General features: G+C 39.3%; 1 protein-coding gene across 1 annotated transcript; it reads right to left on the bottom strand.

Moving 5' to 3' along the window:
- Positions 1-358: 358 nt before the first annotated feature.
- On the bottom strand, positions 359-20,570 carry THBS1 (thrombospondin 1). Its single transcript, XM_034769009.1, has 22 exons — positions 20,237-20,570; positions 19,867-19,959; positions 18,141-18,718; positions 17,451-17,526; positions 16,971-17,167; positions 16,685-16,810; positions 15,126-15,219; positions 13,189-13,362; positions 12,552-12,728; positions 11,987-12,160; positions 11,276-11,403; positions 10,986-11,138; positions 10,230-10,448; positions 9,469-9,576; positions 8,630-8,789; positions 7,997-8,115; positions 5,544-5,778; positions 4,820-5,047; positions 4,420-4,691; positions 3,812-3,909; positions 3,544-3,683; positions 359-2,798 (listed from the first exon to the last, which is right to left on the bottom strand). The coding sequence occupies exons 2-22, from the start codon at positions 19,931-19,933 to the stop codon at positions 2,791-2,793; spliced, it is 3,531 nt and encodes a 1,176-aa protein (XP_034624900.1). The 5' UTR covers positions 19,934-19,959; positions 20,237-20,570; the 3' UTR covers positions 359-2,790.
- Between the last annotated feature and the right edge of the window lie 1,164 nt (positions 20,571-21,734).

Below are 21,734 nucleotides of genomic sequence, written 5' to 3'. Positions count from 1 at the left end.
TCTACTTCCAGGTTCCAACAGCAGGTCAGTTGATACCATTGACATATTCTAATGCATACTGACCAGCCATGCCTTCATGGCGCATGCCCACAGTATGGAACACATTCATATCTACATCATACTTTCATCTGGTGCTTAACATATGGGATATAATCCTGGCTTGCCATTGACTTCAATCCTGGCCCTGTTCTATATTTCTAGGAAAAGCTTCATTTTCATATCATCCCTATCATTACTATATTAGTTTGCTATCCTTATTGAGTTGAGCCTTCACAACTGAGTTAATGTAAACTGACCCATTAATTCAAGTAGCCCATGGAATCATAGTGAGAAGAAATGAAAATAGATAAAAAAGATGTAAATATAAATTTCCATATTGGTTTATTGTTCTTTGTATGTAAGAAATTTTATTGTACAACTTACACAGCTTTAAAATGTAAAATGGTTAAAAATGTGTACAAAAAAGCATGTTCTTAGAAAATTATGCTAATAGCAAAAACATGGGCGGCGGAGCAAAACTCTTCAATTCAGTGTGCAAACATTTTATAAAAATAGAAATACTAACTCTACAGGTAGCACTTCCTGATAAATTATTTAAATAGCGTATCTACACAATTATGAGATTAACTATTACAATGGCAATGAGAAAAATAATTTATAAAAATACAAGCAATGGTATACAAGATGACAAAAATATAACACAACATTAGAAATAGTATTTAACATTGTTTCAATGCCATTTTCTTACTGGGAATATACTTTTCCGCAAAGAGAATTTGACTATGTACAGCATTTAATTTTTTAAAAAGTTCTACAGTAGCTTTAAAGTTTGTTAGACATTTAAATTCTGCTTGATCTGAAGATTTTTTTTTCTCAGTCACACAATGAGGTAATATTTGTACGTAAAAGTTTCACCTTGTTATTTTTTTCCTTTTTTATTTTATTTTTTTGGAAAGACAAAGGATTATAGGTATAATCATGCTGCCCTTTACACCTGGAACAGCTTCAATTAACGTATGTCTTGCCCCCCCCCCCAGCCCCTTCCAGGAGCTCCTAAAATCCCACCTTCTCTGTGAAGCCTCCTATTTTTGCCACTGCACATGGATCATTCCAATGTGCGACCTGCAACTTCAGAAATGGCTACAATCCAATGCTATACAGACAAGTGCCATTTGTGCCTCTAGTATGAAAACTTGTTGGGGCAGGAATTATGTTTTGTCTGGCATATTGTTGACCAATGGTCAAACACCATGTACATCTAATGGCACTAAGTAAATGATTAGTAACAAATGCTGTCCAGTCTCTCCAGTAACAGGCTCAAGAGATAGGAACTGACAGTATCTAAATAGGACTTGTGGTTTCTTAAAGAAGCAGAAAGGTAACCTACCAGGCCATCAACAATTGCCTTGCACAAAGTAGTAAAAAAACAACACATGGAACGCTGACTGAGAAAAAGCCAACAAACATTCATTCCATTCCCTCCCTGCTGCTGTTCCCTGTGCTCCACATTCTTTATGGGAAAGTTGCTTTTTGTAATTAATACATCTCAGCAATCTGATCCAAACAAAAAAGCTTTCTAAACTAAAATCTAGGTTCAGTATAGAACAGAATTAATAAATAATCTGTATTTACAATTGTACAGTCTTGAAGACTTGTAACAATGATTATATGGATAGTCTTGACGCATTTATTGTATTTTGTTTTATCAATAGTCCTTCAGTCATTATGACATCCAGGATAGGTAAAAAATAAATATTTTACATTTTTTAAGGTTTTATCTACAGCCTTCTTCCTCCTCCCAAAAAGTGAGGAGTTAAAAAAAAAAAAAAAAGTCCATGAAATTTGTAGAAAAAGGAATGTTACTATTGTTTTTTGTTGTGCCTTTTTAACCATAAAATATAAAGCACAGATGTTTGTTCCTTGAAGGCCAGCACAGGTGCTAATGGAGATGGTGTGCTTTCCAGCACCTTTTTAAAAGTTCTTGCTACATCTGCACTTGCTACATGTGGAATAAAATAAATATCTTTATTTAATCAGGCAATGGCAATAGATTCCAATTGTGAATCCCAGTTCTCACCAAGCTGGTGCAATCCTGTGTGTAAATCTTTATGCCCTCTTCCCCCACTGGGGATCCATTTTACAGTTTCTATTTTATACTGTATGGATTAACTCGCTAACACAGCTAATCTACATCATGAAATCAAGGAATATATTTTAGTCACCTGAAAGATATTTAGTCCAAAATGTAACAGTTTCTCCAAGTTACCTGTATATAAACCCCAGAGAGCATAGACACCTTTTAGACAAACATGGCAATTTTCTGTTTAACCTTTAAAAGTCCACCCTCCCATCCCAAATCCCCTTTCCTCACATACTGAAATGTCTTTTGTTTTTAAGTAGTCCAAAGCACATCCAAAGATGATCTTATTACAAAAATGCTACTTGGTGGGACCACCAGTAAAAGAGAGGCAGTGACATTACACTGTGATAAACAGCAAAGCAAATGTCTTACTGAAGCAAATGTGTGCTTTTTAGATGACGACAAATTCTCATTCATGAAAAATACATTTGTTTCCTTCCATTTTAGCCGAGGTCATATGTTGAGTGTACTTTCAGTTTCATTCTTTCAAAAGCATTCTTGAGGCAGGTCATGTGTTTTGAGTCCACATTTGTGCAGGCAGAAGAAAAGGAGGAAGGAATACAATGGTCCCAGGGTTTGTAAAATATTAAACATTTCAGAAGGTGCAATACCAGCATTTTTAAATAGTCTCTGGATCAATAACCTCGTGATTATGGATCTGTGGAGGAAGGGCGGGAGGAGACAGAAAACTTGTTACAGAAATATTTTAATTCATTCTGTATTAATCATTATAGTTAGGGACTAAGCTGAAAAGCAGTTCTTTACCCGTTTGGTAGCAATTTCTTGAGCCAGACTTTTGTATGAAATGGCCAAGAATGTAAGAAAGATTTGAGTTAAGTGTGTACTTAACTCAGCAGAACACAAACCCTGACTTTTATGGGCACATAAACCATGAGCTGTGCATACATTTTGCCTGGGTCCAAGCCAATTGGGATTTGTTTGCATGTGCATATGTATACATTAATATGAAAGTAAGGATTTTGTCTTTTCACACTGCAGTTTATGCACATGCATTTGAAAAATCTGGCCAGGTGTTAAAAAAAAAACCACTAGCTGTAGTTCAAAGCATGAAGTAAATATATTTTATATGCCTCTTAAAACATTATGTCCTGCAATTAAGTCTCTTCAACATTTCACTTTTAGTGGATGGTAACTTAACTATGCAAAATTCATTAACAGGATGTCCTCTATCCATCCCAGCACAACACACACAGATCTCAAAAGAAATCCTGCATGTGTCTCAAGAGTAGTATAAGATTATCAAAATGTTGTATAATCACACAGAATTTAAATTGATAAATTTCATCCTTAAATTTGTTTTAAAGAAAGTTGCCTCAGAAGAAAACAATTGTTATTTCAATGTACTTCAGTAAAATGTCATACCAACAAGATGCCATCCTTACCTCTGCATTCATATTTAAGATCTGAGAAGAACACCATTTCTTGAGAGAAGACAAATAATCCTAACCGACCACCAGCATAGGTTTTATCATAGATTGGTCCTGAATCAGCCATGATTTTCTTCCCTTCGTACATTACAACTCTGCAAGAAGAGCAGTAATAAATCATCCTTGTCAGCTGTGGTAAGTTTTTATCTTTAATATAAAGCTAACCATTACTAAAATGACACTTGCCCTCAAGTCCCTTCGGATATATCACAACAATAGTTACCTAATGTAGCCAGTCTTTGGTCTGTGGCTAAGACGCCATCTGTAGGCAGTAAAATCTTTCCAGCCTATGTGACGAGGGTCATGCCACAAGGTCCGCACCTAAAAAAGAAGGATACGATTATAAATAACCAACAGAGGAATCCAATTATTTAGGCAATATTTTGACACCATGTCAACATCTCGAGAAGCTTTTATATTCAAAATAAGGGCCTACAGCTGGACAGTGTATCCAAAAGACAGGCTCTGAATAGAGTCTTTTGAAACCCATCTGATTTAATTCTACTCCTACAGAGGTTCCTATTTAATTGTTCAATCTGCCTAGTGCTGGATGTTGAACGTTTCAGAAGGTCATCAGAAATAATGGACTCCCTACTTGTTTTAAACTTAGTAGAGTCCCTTAGCTCCAAAGGGAATCTATGTAGAGCTTATGCTTCATAATCAAGTTTGTACACAAAATCCTACAACTACAAATTACAAATAATTATTTCTTCTAAGAGCCCCTTTCTACACTAACAGGATGCATAAACTCCCCAGAATTACCATGCTTATTGTTAGAATAAAGCCTGGCCTCCGTGCAAGAAAATAATTAACCACAAATGCAGTTCTTACCTGCCCAGCAGTGTTTCCTGTGTGCCACAGAGCATTTCGAAGGTGCTCTCCAGGACCTGTGGTAGAGTTCACGACTTTGATAGAAAGCCCTGAGTATCCTTGAGCTTTGGTTGGTGTTGAGTCCCAATAGGACTGGGTGATCTGCTTCCACATGACTACATAGAAACGGCTGCTAGACTGATAACCAAATACAAAGCCAGCATAGTCATCATCCCTTTCTGTATTGATGAAGAATGTGCCACTGAAGTCCACAGCATTGAATTCATCAAATCCTGGGTGAAGAATAAGGAAGCCAAGTTTGAAGCCTCTGCTTTTATTAGCCTTATGCTGGACCTAAAGCTAAGTTTCTAGACTTTTATAAGACACTCTGAGGAGAGAGGATCCAAAATGTTCTACTCACCCACTGCAAGTCCAGGATCACAATTGACAGTCTGAACCAGCTCTTTACCCTGGTGACGAACCACCCAATTAGGATCATTTTGCGATGTTCCCTTGGGATCCAGGGGAACCATCTGAAATCGACGGAAGTCTGTCTCACTGATGTCAACATTCTCTGGGCAGATGTCATCAATGTCTGGCACATTGTCTTGGTCAAAGTCATCTTTGCAAGCATCTCCACGTCCATCACCTATAAAAGTATAGGTTCACAGTGACAACTCTGAAAACTCATTGGCATAATTTGAGAATGATGCATCACTACAGTTGCCTCAAAGTCATACATGACACTTGAGACTGAAATCTGTTGCAAGAGGCCTAGATTTATTTACATATTCACCCTGGTATCTTAGTGTCAAGAAGTTTTTTTAAAGATATGCCTTAGGTTTACATTAATTACAGTAGCCATGATCGATTAATATGTTCATATCCCTTCTCCCTATCCCAATATTTCTTCCATTTTGGCATATTCCCAAACTTCATTAAGATACTGGGAATCAGCATAAGATCCGCAGTAAAAAGGAATGACATAATACCAATACAAACTATATACACTTGTTTTTTTTTAATCCTTTTTAAAAAGAGAACAAGTTATTCATAACATAATTTTTTATACATCTGTATGTAATGCTAGACAAGCCTTTGTGGAAAATGACTGGTTTTGATATTATAATATTCATCTTACGTACCATCAGAGTCAGTCTGGTCTGGGTTGGCAACCAGTCTGCAGTTATCTTTGTCATCGGGGATACCATCATTGTCATCATCATGGTCACAGGCATCACCTTTGCCATCCTTGTCATGGTCAGCTTGATTGGCATTGGGCACATAGGGGCAGTTATCTAGGTTATTTTGATGGCCATCTTCATCTATGTCCTGATTGTTGTCACATTTATCACCTATGCGGTCAGAGTCAGAATCCTCCTGTTGGAGAAGGAGAAGAGGAAAAGCTTTGAAGAACAAGCTTTAAAATGCACAACACTTATTGCAGCACTTGAGGATGCTGACAAGAAAGACACAGAAATACAAATTTTGAAGGCTAGAATTTAGGATTGCTATTCACTTAAAGAAAAAGGACCAGTATTATATTCTTACGCTCATTTTGTGATTCAGACAAGACTAGCTGTGCTAATTTCTTTTGAACTACTTTATTATTAACATTTCACTAACCAATTGCTTTAGGCCTATTTATCTGAATATCTGGGGCTCAGAGAGTAGTGTGGTTTTCAGCTTTTCCCCAGGATATGTACAATTATGCATATAATGTTTCTGCCACTGCAGGCAAGTCTCTATTTACTCCATGAGATTTGCAGAAATCTAGTGTCAATTTACCCTCCATCTTGCACCTAGTATCTTTCTGTTCCAAGCACCATATGAAACTGACTTTGGTATGTACCTAGCCATTAGATCACTCTTACATTATAAGAATGTTTTGACAGACTGTTGTATGGCTTCCGCTCCATGTCATAATTTTCTTAATTACAGAAACAGCCTCCAAAGCCCTCTATAAACATACAGACTAAGTGGTATTGTAAGGAGATAGCCCATTACTAAAGGAAGTAACTATGTTTGGAAAACCCTCTTCTGCTTGCATTTTATATATACTTTAGCATCTTGTTTTTGCTAAAGTATATACAAAAGTCAGTTTCTATAATATGATCACATGGCATCTAGCTTTATATTTGTTAGAGCTATCAAAAGTTAGCCGGTCCTATATTCTTGCAGACACTCCTCCGACCCCAGGAATTATTGACGTGTCAGAGGCCATTTTAACTTACACATTCTGAATTGCTACAAGTGCTAGAGTTTAAATTATTTTGTCCTTAATACTCTACCCTACAGAAATACTTACAGGTGAGAGTTTTGTGGATTAATTTAAAACAACTATTCAAGAAACCACTCCATGAAAAGCCAGGGAAAAACCTAACAAAAACAATAGAATAGACCATGCTTCCCCCCACTTCACCTCCACCTATTAGAAAGAAGTCAAGTAAATGGGGCAAATGTAAAGCCACCTAACTTTCTAAGCATCATTGAATCCTTGCATGTAACACTGCCCAGGCAACTACAGTATTACACTGGATTCCACTGATTTGCAACAACTTTTCTGGAACCATACAAGCATTCCAGTTATGCCCCTGAAGCTATTCATCTTACTGCCTTCTACTTGACAGGACTGTACAGGCTTTACCCATGGCTGCCGTTGAGTGTCTTAGAACCAGCAAATTCAGTGGGAGGGGCTGGAAACTCCCTCACTTCCACTTAATCTTGTAAAGATTAGTTCTTCATATTATTTATGAATGTTGGAATATGCCTTTGAGCCTTTGCCATAAAGAGGGAAAAGCAGGCAGCATTACCCTTATTGTATTGGCAAAGGCAATCTTTTGAAATGTGGTTGTTTTGTACTGCTTTAACCTTTGTCTGAAAAAAGCAATGTGTCTATATAAAATGAAATGCAAGGCACTGCACTAGTTAAGCCTCTGGCCCTGCCATGCCTAAGATCTACCTCTGTTCCTAGCACACTCTGTGATGTTCAGCATACGCCCTGCATTAATGTCAAGCACCTGGCAAATGTTTGGGGGTTGTTTTTTTCAGAAAAAAAAAAAAAAAAAAAAATCAACGGTTGCTTTTTGAGTCACATTACTCCTTTATTTTAGCTAATTTGGATCCAGTGGTTTTTTTTAAACCCCACCCCTAGTAATGTGTGTGTCTCTATTTGTAATTTACATAGTCTTAGTTTCTTGTACAGCATGTTCATTTGACTACACTCCAGACTGTACAATAGAATCACTGAGAAGAAATTCTCATAGGCTGTTTAAAATTAGTTATCCATGTGAATTTCATACTGTATTCCCAGAGTTACTGCAACTGACAAGATCCATAGACAAGTTTACAGACATGAGTGTCTCCCATTAAAAATGCTCAGGACACATATGACTTCAAACAAGAGTCCCACAAACCTCCATTACTCAATTTTTCAGTCAATAGCTAGCAACTGTGTGAACTCCTGTGAGATAGGTTATCACCTGATAAAGGCATCATTTGTCATGTCAGCACAGTGTGTATAACAAAGGGTAAAAATTAAATGGTAAATAAGATTTGAATAGCAGGTCCAGAGAGAGGTCAGAATACAAAAACCTACCTGGTCTGGATTGTGTTCCATAGGGCAGTTGTCACACTGATCTCCAACACCATCCAAATCTGTATCCCTCTGGTCTACGTTGTAGACGTATTGGCAGTTATCCCTTTCATTAAGAATGCCTAAAGGAGCAGAGCAGAGTTGATGAATTCAAGTGGCTTACATAGATCATAAACTCCACAATCTGAATACTGTATACTGGCAATGGAACTGCAAAAAGTAAATAAGGCTGACAATTAAGCCAACAGTTTATATGTTGCTAAAATACCCACACTTGTACAGCATAATCTACAGTAATTTATTTAACAACTGATTGAGACCCCTGTTATAACCATGGGATAGCACAGGACTTCGTTAGTTATATCTGACACCCATTGCTAGTGTGAACAGGGCTATAAATCAGGACCTCCTGCTTCAAAAAATACAGGCTCCTAAACTAAAAGGAGAATTTCTATTGGTTGTAATAGGATTAGTGCTTACAGCCTCAGTCACTAGGAGGTGACTTGATCACACACCTGACTTTCTATCTAGTATAAGACAGGGGTACCAACAGAGGCAACATATAACTGACATCTATGCAGTACTGAACTATCTGCGTATGTGTAGGAGGGTGGAAATGGCAACAGAACACCTTACCATCTCCATCAATATCCACAGCACATGCATCTCCTTCTCCATTGTTATCAGTGTCAGTTTGATCAGGGTTGTGATTGTAGGGACAGTTGTCACAGCGGTCACCAACATCATCCCTATCATAGTCATACTGCTGTGGGTTGTAAATGAATGCACAGTTGTCCTGCAAGAGGGAGGAGAGGCCCAAAACCACTATTAATAAAGAGAAAACTACTTTGGTGCTTTATCAACACAATTCAAATGTATGGCTTTTGTTTTAGGAAGAGATTTAATGCAAGTTAAGAAAATGCTTGAAAATTCAAACTAGTTAAGCCCTCTTCAATGGACAGATCAGAACTACAGTTTCTTTTAAAAAAAATAAACTCAGATTGTAATGGATCCAAATGATGTCTGGGAGAAGAAGTGGAATAAAACAAATTTAGAATTTGCAAAAAAACACGCACCCTACTTAACAATATTGGCTAATATTTCAAGCCCTTTGCATCTCAGCCAAATTTACCACTGGTGTAAATAGCAGAAGTGATAAAGTTGCTCTCACTTGCAGCAGTGGTGAATTACAATGACATTCTGAAAACCTTGGTTAGGCTGCTATTGTAATGAAGTCAAGAGTCAGTCAATCTAATTTTCAAAGCTCAGGCAGCTGCAGCTAGTTCCTGGAACTACTGAAGATGCAATCAATCAGAGTTAGGCATCTCTTTTCAGATAGTCAACTTTCCCTTCAAACCCATCAATTTCCTACCATCTTCTGTTAAGATTAAGGTCAGAGGCCAGGACTTGACCACTGGGAGTGGAGAAAGGAAAAGCTACACTAGAAAAGGCATGAATCTTTCATATTGCCTTACCCTGTCATCTGGAATGTTATCATTATCATCATCGTTATCACAGGCATCACCAATTCCATCCTTATCATAGTCTTCCTGCCCAGAGTTGGGAAGATTGGGACAGTTATCCTAGAAAGGAGAAAGTGCACAATATTTTTATCCCAGGCATACATGCCATGTTTTCTTTATTTTTTTAAGAGCGTGAACAGCTAGAGTTATACAGCATAATTCAGATCTCATTTACACTGGTGTTACCTCAGTGTAATTCCATTGATTTCAACCAGTCATCATCATCATCATCAAGGACTGCAGATAAAGTTTTCAAAAGTCAAAAGCCTAAGTGTATGTTTTTTTTTTGAAGATGGTACTTAAGCACTTTTGATAATCTTCCCCTGTATCTTTTTTGCCTAAAGCTTTTCTCTGTGACATTTGAGAATGTTTATGAGTGGCCAAAAATAGGCTCTTCATAGGAACATACATGTGGTATTTTTGTAATTACCGGAATGTTCAGAATTCCTGAATGTTACAGGCATGACTCAACTGCTGTAATAACAGGTTCTCCGACAATCTGGGACTTTTTCTGACAATACAATGCCATGATATCCCTGAAGGAATATATTCCTATCTTGCACTATAGGTAGTTTAATATCTGTAATTACTCAAAGACCTGACTGTCTCATAAATATTAAAATCTTTAAAATATTGAGCATTTAGCACATTCCTCAGATATATACTAAGGCAATTTCTTAAAACCGTAAGTGGGAGAATGGGAATTTTCTTACTTTTTTGCAGTGATAAGTAGCATTGGTAACACAGACAAGGTCCTCATTTGGCCATCCATCTAAATCAGTATCTTCACCACAGATTATGCCATTGCCAGCATAGCCTGGTTTACACTCACAGCGGTACATGGGGTCACTGAAGTGGCCAAGGTAATTGCACTTGGCATTCTTGTTGCAATCATGAGTTCCATCTGTGCATGGATTACGTGGTTTGCAGACCTAAAAGACCACACACACAAAGACAGTAAAACCACTGCAAAAGTCTCTATCCCCATTCTTCCTGGATATACCACTAAGTCAAGAGGAATTTATGGCTGTTTTGAGCCCAGATCCTTCAGAAACAAAATCTTGATGCAGAGTTGCCATCTTAGCATTAATTACTATTTTTCCTTATTCAAACCTTTCATCTTCAAAGGGATCAGGCACGTACAGGTCTAAATAGTCACATGGTAAATATTTACTTCATTTCTGAATTGGCAACATTTCAACAAATGTTCATTCCCCCAAACTCCTTCCCACCTTTAAAAGGCTAAGAAAGCAACAGCTTCTAAAACTCATTTTACTGAAGCAGATTATATGCTTGCACTATGCTGTCTCTTTTCAGATAACCTTTAATTTCCCAGACCATGAAGGCTGGTAAAGAACTTGCTTTTTCCCTTTTCTGAAAACGTCAAACCTTTTCAGGATACAGAAGGCAAAATACAGAAGGCAGCTGGGAGATTTTATAAACCAGGAAAATTCTCAACTTGGCAGTACCTGCTTGTTAGCTGTGGCATCCTCAATACCCCGACCAAAAGGCTGTGTTCCAGTGAAACGTGGTGGGCAAGGCAAGCAGTTGTATCCAGGTTCAGTGTTCTCACACCTGTGCACTCCATTGAGGATAAAGCAGGTATCAGGAACCTCTTGACACTGAAGTGGGAAAGATTGGGGTAAAAGGGTAATTAGACAGAGGATTTCTTAGGACATTTGGATTTTTAACTTGTAGTTTAGTGTTTTGTACTTTTTTATTAAAAAAAAGGCTAAAAACAAGAACTCAAACTTCTCACCTCATCAATATCTTTGCATTGAACACCATTGCCATGGTAACCAGTAGGGCAGGCACCACACTTCCAGGAACCATCAGGGGAGCTGGTACATGTCGTTCCCGCAAAGCAGGGATTAGACAGGCATCCATCTGAGACACAAGATTAAATCATGGTAAATGTCAATCATTTTAGTAGTCTGGCCATATCCAGCATCTTAACAATATGTGAATTTAAAACAAACTTTTTGGTCTGTTTTAAAGGGGTATGGCAGCATTTTAGACTTGAAAACAGCTTCACTAACCAATGGAAAATACTAATAGTAAATTTCTACATGGCAATGACATTAGAATGCCAAATGAAAATAAGAAGTCATTGGTTTCACTCATTCTTAGCTACAGAAAGAAGTGTTGTCTAATGGATTGATCATGGGTCTAGGAGTCAAAAACTCCTTCAGATCTAATCTCAGTTTTGCCACTGACTTGTGCTGTCTTGACAAAGTCATCCAGCTATTGTCATATTCTACCCTCAGTTACACAGTAATGGCACAGAAATCAGTTGTGTTACTCTAGATTTGTAGCAATGTAATGGAAAGCAGAATTTGACCAGTTTTCCCCATCACTAAAATGTAGATACAGACTTCAGATGAGGTGTAATTTTTGCACAAATATTTGAAGATGTAAATGTATCTAAGGGCTACAAAAATACCATTTTTTTAAAACTAGAGTTACTCACCAATTGGACAGTCTTGCTTATTGCAGACCTGGGTCCCTGTGGCATGACCTACGCAGTCCTTCCCACCATACTGAGGCTCAGGATCATTGCAAAGACGTCCACGTTTTTGAATGCCTCCTCCACATGTGACTGTACATACATCCCATGGAGACCAGGGTCCCCAGTTTCCATTTACTACAAAGCAAATCCATGCAAAATGTAAACATTCACAGAACTGATTGTAAATTCAGCAAGATACTACTAGCTGCATCTAACCTAGATATTGATGTATGTGTCAAGACCACTGCTGCACTTAGACATCATGAAAGAATAAAGGACAGAATGGCAGCACCTACATTTTTCATTTCTAAGTCTGCTAAAATTAGAGCCTGAGTGTTATTCAAACTAATTTTTTAATTTACTTATTTTATCTGTAGTAGCTTTTTAAAAAAATATGAGATTTTACCCAGCAGTTGATTTAACAAGAGACAGTTGCCAGGAATAGATTATATTGCAACTTCCAGCTCAAGAGGTTTGTTGTTTAAGCTAAATAATGTAATAGTCTCTATTTGATCAGTATACTTACTTGGGCAAGGGTCTTTCTGGCATGATTTGGTTTCTCTTGCCTCACCCTCACACGGTTTGCCATTCATCTGTGGGACTGGAGAGTTGCAAAGACGGATTCTAGTGATCATGCCAGTGCCACAGGTAACAGAACATGATGACCATGGCGACCAATGGCTCCAACCACCATCCTGTTTGACTTTAGAAGAGACAAACACCTATTACTATCTAATCTGAGATATCTGTGAGTTCTTTGAGGCATGTCTGCATAGTTCCTAGAAGACTTTTGGCAGTGTATGAATGCCAATATTAAATAAAAACCAGAGTTTTACTACACCACCATCATGGCTACAGATTCAAAAAAAATTAAGTGCATGCTGCCCTAAGATTTTGCTATGTTTAGTTCAGGCCCAGTGCCAAAACAAACATTCATGCTTGCTTCCATTGCATACATTTCAATTTTGACATGAGTTTAGTAGGCAAAAATCTCAGGAACTGCTAGAGCTAGAAACCAATGTTTTATACCATCTGTAAGCAGCTTATTGTGGTTTAAATCATTACTATGACTTGTGTTAATTTAATAATTAAATTACAATTGTGGAAGCCCAGGGTGGGCTCAAGTAATTTTTATGAACTGTGCAAGCAGATGAAATACTTACACCTCTTATCGCACTCCTGAATGTGGCAGGTACGAGTCTGCACAGAGGAACCTTCACAGCGATTATTGAGACTATCACAAGAACGGCCTCTCTGCTGAACCCCATTCCCACAGGTCACAGAGCATGAAGTCCACTCAGACCAAGGGGACCAGCCATCCTCTGCATAGTCACTGGCTGTAAGAGAAGTACATTTCTGCTTAAAATGTGAATAAAGAACTTCTATTTTATAGACTGTGTTTAAACTCTTTTCCTGACAAAAAAATATAAAAAAAAATAAAAGGCTACATTTGTCATTTGCCTTCCTTTTACAAAACATTTCAGCATGAACTTTGAAGGTTGTGGTCTCAGTGGCAAGCACAGAGGAAGGCAAGGGCAACACAACTAGTTTAGTGCTGTACTTTACTTTCATAAGAGTTTCTCAGTTCACTGTTTGGAGGACCAGCTTACAGTTAGGCAAGGGCTGCATGTATGTTCTATTGCTGCTTATCTTGAACCCATTAGGCCATAAGTTGAGCTGCTTGGCAGAACTTCAACAGAACGATTTTTTAATCAGAAAATGCGTTTGGTCAAAATCTAAATGCTTTGCAAAATCATGTTGCTTCTGCCAAAATTTCATTTTCGAGAAAAACCTCAAAAAAGTTCCAACAATGTTCCAATATCCGATTTTGACATTTTCAGAATGAAATGTTTCATTTTTTGTTGGGAAAATTTATTTTATATTATATGATTTAAAGAGTTGAAATCAAAATGAAGTGTTTTGATCAGTCCAAAACAAAGTTTTCAAAACTTTGATTTGGGGAATTTTGAAATTTTTAGGTTTTGTTCAGATTCAAAATGAAGCCAAATTTCAAAATTTTTCATGAAACAGATTGTCCATTCTCTGCACAGCTCTAGTTATTAGGTACATATGTTGTAACTTTAGCACCTGCATTTTTATTTTTCACCATAAACCCTGAAGGTATGAGGCCACTTATTTACTATACAATCACCCTTTGTTCACTCAGATCTAATACAGCAATAGCTGTGATATGTCAAAAGCAAACGTGTCATTATGACTTGAGTTCTATGCTATTTTTGCTTCTATTGTTATTCATAAATTCATTATTCGTGTTATGTTGTGGTCATAGTTCAGTTGCTAAAAACTCTGAAGATTCACTTTTTTAAAAGCAGAATCAAGACAAAATATTTTTGTAAATAGTTTACAGTATAGTTATATTTATTGTGGAGGAAGATAGAAATCTAATCAGAAAAGTTGTTATCAGAGAACCTGATGGTAACAGCTTTACTTCTCTGATATTTTAAGAGAGAGTATTTCCGCAAATTTTATATTGAAAAGTCAAATATTTTGCTGGAGAAAGTTGATATGAAGCTATTCAAATACAGCAGTTCCAAATTCAGATGGTTTAAAAGAAGGACTTAGTTTGATTGGTATTAGAGCATTCCAGTTTCAATACTGATTACATCAGACTAGATTTGTCTACAGTACTTTGTAATATGGGCTTTTGAGGGACAGTTAAACTTTCTTTATGTGGCATGTTTCTTTGGATCAGTGCCATAAAGACCAAATTCAAAAGCAAGTAACCACATCTGAAATGTCCACCCCACCCTCCTTTCATTGCAAACATGCAATGGGATCCATGCCTGGACTGCCTGAAGTATCTTCATGTTTCTAGTATCACAGTGGTCATAACTTTGAGAAGTGGTAATTAGAATTTAATATAGCTAATTTATCAACTATAGTCTATTTAGAACAGGACTGCATGATCATTTAAGGGTCTCGAAATTCAGTTAATGCAAACTAAGGCTAATGGTTCTCCAGTAGTGTAATCCTATACCCAATTGTGTTATTTAGAGTACATTTTAGTACAGTATATCTAGCTAAGTGAGAGAGCAGAGCAGATTACAGCTAAAATTCCAAGCAAAATTTAACTACTTACGCCAGCATCGTGGGCAGCACTCCCCGTCAGGAACGGTGGCATTAGAACAAGGCATGAGAGGGCAAGACACTTTCCTGCATATAGTGGCAGAATTCTACAAAGAAGAAGAATCATAACTAAGCAAGTACAAATAAGTTTAAGCTGAAATTTTAGCTGAAAAAGGTCAAATACTAAAGACTATTATCTACTGAACTTCTTGGAAAAGTTTCAGTAGTAAGTCTACTGCATGACTCCTTGTTGTATTTAGAGCTGACACAATAGTGGTAGTTGTTCCAGTAATTCGTAGACCAGTTTTCCCAAGTTATTCTTTAGTTACTTTCCAACCAAGGGTGGAAATGTTTTAGAATTTGTAGAAATTAAGCAAAAGAAACTGCCAAATGTCTGAGTTGAACTTTGCTACCTAATATACCAAATATTTCAAACTTTGAAGGAACTAAAGAAGAATTTGAAACCAGCTTTCTCATGTGTTAATCTGAATTGAAATTGATTATATAAAGTGAGTTGAGTGGAGTTGGCTCAAAAAACAGCAATCCATAACTTATAGTTAGATGTGGCTTTGATCTTTGAAGGCAGAACAAAAAACTCCACCAGAAGACTGAATGAATGTATAAATACAGTGTATACTTTTGCCAGTTCCGTTCCTTTCAGGACAACAGGCCTTCTTATTGATATAGTTTTAGAAAATAGTCTGGCAAATGGTTGGGACAGCTACCAGGATTCAATAATGAGAATTGAAATGTCATTAGCTGAATACAAGTTAAAAAGAATATGAAGGCCTACAAGTATTCCATTTATATCCAATACTTAGCCTTTGGTTTCCAAATTGAAGCAGGCTTTGATGGATTTGTACTTCAAAGTGTTTTTAAGAAGGTATAATTAAGATTTGAAGAATGCATAAAAGGAATTTTTAAAAAAGAAGTCTGTGGAATTATATTTATGGCATTATTCAGCATTTTAGGATATTTTATAGCATTCTACAGGAACAGAACATATTGAAGAATGAATTCCTTGTATAGTTCTGTGGTAGTTTTGGCTAGCAGTTACCAACTTTATGAAATAGTCCTTCCTTTCAGGCTGCAAAATGTCTGCAAATTCTGTGGCATTAACAGTTTCATTATAGAATCAGGATTTTCTTTTAACTGGTTACATTTACTAGTGAACTGCAAGGATTCATTCCTATTCATTTAAGTCAGTAAAAGGTGCAGTTGAGTGCCTAATTTGGAACCCAAGTATTTAACTTAGTTTACTTTTTGGTTTGTGTAAACTAAACAAAGGCATTCCCCAAATCACTGAAATAGATTGGTTAATAGACTACTATATCAGTTGGATGTTTTTAGCCTATGCCCTTCTAAAATGCGTCTTCAGTAACATTAAATGAAAGCTGCATTTACAGTACAGCCTTCTACATCACTGGCTGCTAGATAGGTCTTTCAGAGGATGATACAATATGCACGTTAAGTGTGCCTAGTTTTGTCTAGGATTCATTCTTTTACATAACGAATATCATTTAGGTAGCAGTTGTTTATATACAGATGTTGTGAACTGTAAGAAGTCTTTACCTGGCAAGTACATTCAGTGCAGCTATCAATAGTCCACTCTTCTTTATTTTTGTGCAGAATTCCATTATGAATGCACACACCAGGCGTAATCTGCACTACTTTGGCAATCAATTCATTTTCTTCAGTCTTAATGAAACAGAAAAGAAAAAGCATTACAGGTATCTTCTGTACAAAGCTCTCCTTTGTCTCAACACTTGTAGTTTGGTCTACAAGTCTTAGAGGCAAGTTGTATTTCACTCTCAAATACTAGCTAATGAAAACTACTTTGGGTTTACTCGGCACTTACCACTTTGCGCACTCTGTCTTGAAGTGTTGTAACCATGGACCGCAATCCTTGCATTTCCACAAACATATTTGTAAGTTCATCACAGGAGAAGCCACAGACTGCCTGGATATCCTTTGTTTTATGGCCAATGTAATTAGTACGGATAGCTGGACTGGAGCCATTGATGGGATTGTCCAATGTAATGATCGCACTAGTGGCTAAAAACAAAACAGTATATGCATGTTAATATAGATACACGCACTTGATCTCTCAAGATTACAAGTGAAAAATTCATCGTCTGAAGTGTGCATAACACCTGCTAACATAGCTGTCACCAGGTCCATTTATTTGCCTATAAGCCTGAAAAAGTCATGTAATTTCTTATACAATAATGATTTGCATTTCAGCATACTTCTGAATTCTGTCTCAACTTGTCTTCCTACCATGCTGAGGAATCCTATTTTAATAGGTCAGTGGATTCAGAAAAAGTTGCAGACTTACAGCTGGAGCAACCTTTGTTCCTTAGGATGGCTTCCAGGGTTGTTCCAAAGACAAACCGCACATTCTGCAGCACTCCCTGTGGACAGAGGAAAAATGACAACTTTTTGTAACAATTACAGGGGAAAGAAGTGTAATTTTGCACAGAAAATCCAGTTTCAATTTAAACATAAAAGTCAATAGGGTGAGGCATGTGTCCAGAATGCTTCACTACCCCTGTTTACTCAGTGATAGCAAGTCCTATGTCTGAACACTCTTTTCCCCAGCTCCAAGTGTCTAATAACTCCACAGATGTACAATGTCCTTGCTTCTCCTCTCTATATTCTGGGCTTTATTTTTGTTTACCAAAATTTGCTACACAACTATTTATCTGATCAGAAACTTTGAGTTCTTCTTGTAGCCTTAGGAAATTCACCATCTCTCACCCAATGAGTCTAAAGCTTAACTGAGCTTGGGATTTGAAGAGGATTTTCTACAACCCACCATTAACACGCAAGCATCCAAGTAGATTGTGGAGACTATTTATTTTGGATGTGGACAGTTTTCCTGCACAAGCTGATCAGCGGCTGCACCCCTCCTATTTTCATTACTACTCTGTGTCTCTAGGGTGTCTAGGTGTGGCCACTGTGCCTTTAAGCATTTCTCTCATTGCAGGAGCCCCATGAAGCTGCTGATTGAGAGAAGGTGCCTAACCTGGAAATTGTCATTGACGCCACCCTTGGCGATGCGGAGCTTGGCACTGCTGGCCAGGTCCCTGGTGAAGATGTTTTGGATGGGGATGTCCAGTTCAGCATTCTCCATTTTCTCACACCCTACGTAAAGCTGGGCCCGGTCCTCCTGCACGAACAGGGTGATATTCTTCCAGTGCCCAGTGGCCAGCAGGGCATCTTCCACTGACACCACCTGCTGCTTGCCATCACCAGACAGGCTCAGGTCTAGGGTGCCTGCCTTGCCATTAGACACCAGGTTGAAGATATGGCCAGAGCTGTCCTTGCGCTCCACGGCCAGCAGGGTGCCCCGGCTCTTCTTGGCCTGCCGGAGGGTAGCCAGCAAGATGAAGCCCTTCTCAGCATAGATGGCATCCAGCAAATCTTGGAACTTGTCATCAGGCACGGCTGGGATGCGGCTGGCATCCTCAATGCGGTAAGCAGGGCTGGAGGGCTCAGGTCCCTTCACCAAGTGCACCCCAGTTGCCCGACGTCCGGCCCCCTTGCGAGTGAAGCCGATGAGTTCAAAGATGTCAAACACACTGTTATCATCTCCCCCAGACTCTGTGGAGAGACCAGAGCAAGCGCTATGAATAAGGATAGTAAGGGGCTGAATGGCTGTGCAACCCCTGGGGTGGGGGAGCACACACTGGTGCTGGGGGCTATGAAAGTAGTTCAGCCCCATTGGGGGCTGGTGTTCACTGTGGCTGACTGGGGGCTTTAAAAGGGAGTTGAAGATCAGTCCAATGGGATGGGGAGCTGGTGGAGAGACAGTGCAGGCAGGGGCAGCTGTGAAGCTAGTTCAGTTCCGTAGGGGGGCTGTTATGCAGAAGGGAATGGCGCATTCCAGTTGGGATGCCGGTAGGCAAGTGTCACTTACATCCTGACTTATGCACAAAGGTAGCTGGACAGCGAGTGGCGTTTTGAGCACCAGTAGAGGAGGGGAAGCACACCAGGAGACACAAGGGGAGGAGAGCAGAGTGCCCACATCTGTCAGATCCCATTTTAAAATCTAAGGTGAGAGTTCTCTGATCACCTACAGAGATCTCAACTAGTACATAAGTAAAAAGAAGAATAGGAGTACTTGTGGCACCTTAGAGACTAACAAATTTATTAGAGCATAAGCTTTTGTGGACTACAGCCCACTTCTTCGGATGAAGTGGGCTGTAGTCCACAAAAGCTTATGCTCTAATAAATTTGTTAGTCTCTAAGGTGCCACAAGTCCTCCTGTTCTTCTTTTTGCGGATACAGACTAACACGGCTGCTACTCTGAAACAGTACATAAGTACTTTCTCTATATGGTCTATGTTGCTAAATAATGCACAGTACAGGCAAGATAAGGGAGAATGCCAGATTGCTGCTTTTAGCTCCTCAGCTACATCTTTTCCAGCATAGTGTGGAAAGGTGAGCAAGCCATGCTCTACTTTGAAGTCCTTGAGTGCTCAGTCCTTCCTTGTTTGAAGGTTACATAAATTCTCCACAGGAGGAAATAATTTGCTGTTCATAACCACTAATCTGAATATTCCTCAGGCTAATGCATTTTTGTGGGCTAGAAATATCAAAGCAGCTCTTCATCACAGTTTAAGGTTTCATTCCTTCAAAATCAACACCAAAGATACCAGAAGCCTTAAAAAAAAAAATCCTGACCATTAATATTGACCCGATAAATCTCTTTATAATCACCAGATACAGAATGAAGCCACTGTTCTTACCTGGGATCTGGTTTGTCCCGTAGACACCAAGCATTAGGAGGAGAAAAAGTCCGCCTGATAGCTCCATGGCAAAGATCGGTCTCCCAGACAAACCTTTGAACAACAATAAAAGGACATCTCAGAGCCATTACATTCAGAAAAGTAACGTTTGGGGACACTGGCAATCAATAGGTTTGTCAGGTACCCTGAAGATGGAAAACACTGCAAAGGACTACGTGGGGGAGAGATTACCGAAGAGTGCATATGTAGCTAGATACACACAAACCCTCACGCATTTCAGTTGGTTTTTTTCCCCTGCTTGATTGGATTTTGTCTCTTAGAAATTACATTACGTCGCAGGGGGGAAGAAAAGTGCTGCTTCAGCACTTACCTTTACAGAAAAAGATGATGAGACCCTAGAGATAACGCAGGGGAGGAAATATCTTCTGCAGTCACTGAATAAAGAGCGATCAATATCCTTCTGAAGCCCTTGGATTCTCCTGGTGACTCTTAGGTGAGTTATTGTCTCTAGCGCTCTACACGCGCTCAGCAAAGCTCATAGCCAGTAGTGCCAGTGTTTCTTTGCAGCGGGGTCTCTCGTGTTCTTGGAGCAGTCCGAGGGTAGCAGTGAGTCCTGCTTGGTGGATCGGATCGGTAGCTGCTCGCAGCCCCCGGAGGTTTCCCTTGGCTTGCAGCCCCTGGCCGGTGCAGTGGAGTGGCTGGAGGAGCTGCTCTCGCCTTTAAGGGGTCGCTCGCATTCCTGAAAGTCCCGCGGGCCAATCAGCAGCAGCCGGGCAGGAAGCGGGCTGGTGTTTATCCAGTTACCTCACAACAAGAGAGAAACAAACCTTTCAAAAAAAAAAAAAAAAAGAGAGCGAGGGGGGGGGGGGGCGATGATCACACTCCAGCCTTTCAGTTCTCTACGCACAGCAGCACATGGTGGAGGCTCTGCCATCCACTGTTATAGACCTGTCAAGGGATTTGCTCTACCCCAAGTCGGCGTGCTGGGAATTCCTGAGAGGATCGCTGGAGTAGTTCAGCACTAGGGTCTATCTGAGAGAGAGAGGGTGACAACCCGGCAGTGAAAGAGATGATTTCCTCAGTCCTACCCCAGTAGTTAATTCTTTGTTGGTCACTGCTGGGCTGGGGCTATACTTTCGTGCTCATGTACACTGCCTGAAACCCTGGGATGCCTCGGCCAGGCTGTTTGCACAGCGGGGCTCGGAGGTGTGAAATATACACGGACCTTCAATGAGGCGCGGGTTAGGGCTCTAACTCGACTCATTTCTCTGATCATGGGCACACTTTCAAAAAGCCTTCGCGTCCCAATCCAAGCTGTCCACTTGGCGGCGCTCTGCGAATTCTTATCGCCATGGCCGGAGAGGAAATGGTTTTCAAGTTAATCATTCCTAAGGGGAAAGTGCATTTTTCCTTTTATAGGAAATAATGAAGTTGCATCTTGAAACTCACCCCCACCCCTGCAAACCAGCTCTCCCCAGTTGTACTTTTTGTGCAATTCTTGCTTGAGTGTTGGAGAGAATTATGATGTCACCAAATTCCTCATCAATCGCTATTCGTTCACAGGGAAAGAAACTGCTGCCAGTTCTTTCTTTTCTCTGCTGCCTAAAAATCTCTCGTTCCGGTCTTCTCTATTCCCCGGGCGCTTCTGAGGAGATGTACGTTAATGGCTGGGAATCTGTGCAATTCTCCTGGGTGGCGGTGGTTGATTTTTCAGTACTCTCCTAGTGTATAGGGGATCTCGGTGCAGGGCACACTGACAGAACCTGTCCCTTGCCAGCATTACTCCAGCTGTCTGGAATCCCATTCATGTCCTCTGGCACTGACGTGAGAGCACCGAGCAGCAGCAGCCCTTCCACGCAATGGAGTGG

Source organism: Trachemys scripta, chromosome 4 (assembly GCF_013100865.1).
Source record: "Trachemys scripta elegans isolate TJP31775 chromosome 4, CAS_Tse_1.0, whole genome shotgun sequence".
NCBI classification, from domain to species: domain Eukaryota; kingdom Metazoa; phylum Chordata; order Testudines; family Emydidae; genus Trachemys; species Trachemys scripta.
The sequence above is the reverse complement of the archived record's forward strand: the minus strand, read 5'-3'. Positions and strand labels throughout refer to the sequence as shown.

Excerpts from the sequence above, each read along its gene's own strand:
- THBS1 (XM_034769009.1), bottom strand. The coding sequence starts at position 19,933 with ATGGAGCTATCAGGCGGACTTTTTCTCCTCCTAATGCTTGGTGTCTAC. Across the intron at positions 17,168-17,450 it reads GAACAAAGGTTGCTCCAGCT|CCACTAGTGCGATCATTACA; the intron begins GTAAGTCTGCAA and ends TTTTGTTTTTAG. Across the intron at positions 3,684-3,811 it reads CCAAAGACTGGCTACATTAG|AGTTGTAATGTACGAAGGGA; the intron begins GTAACTATTGTT and ends CTCTTCTTGCAG.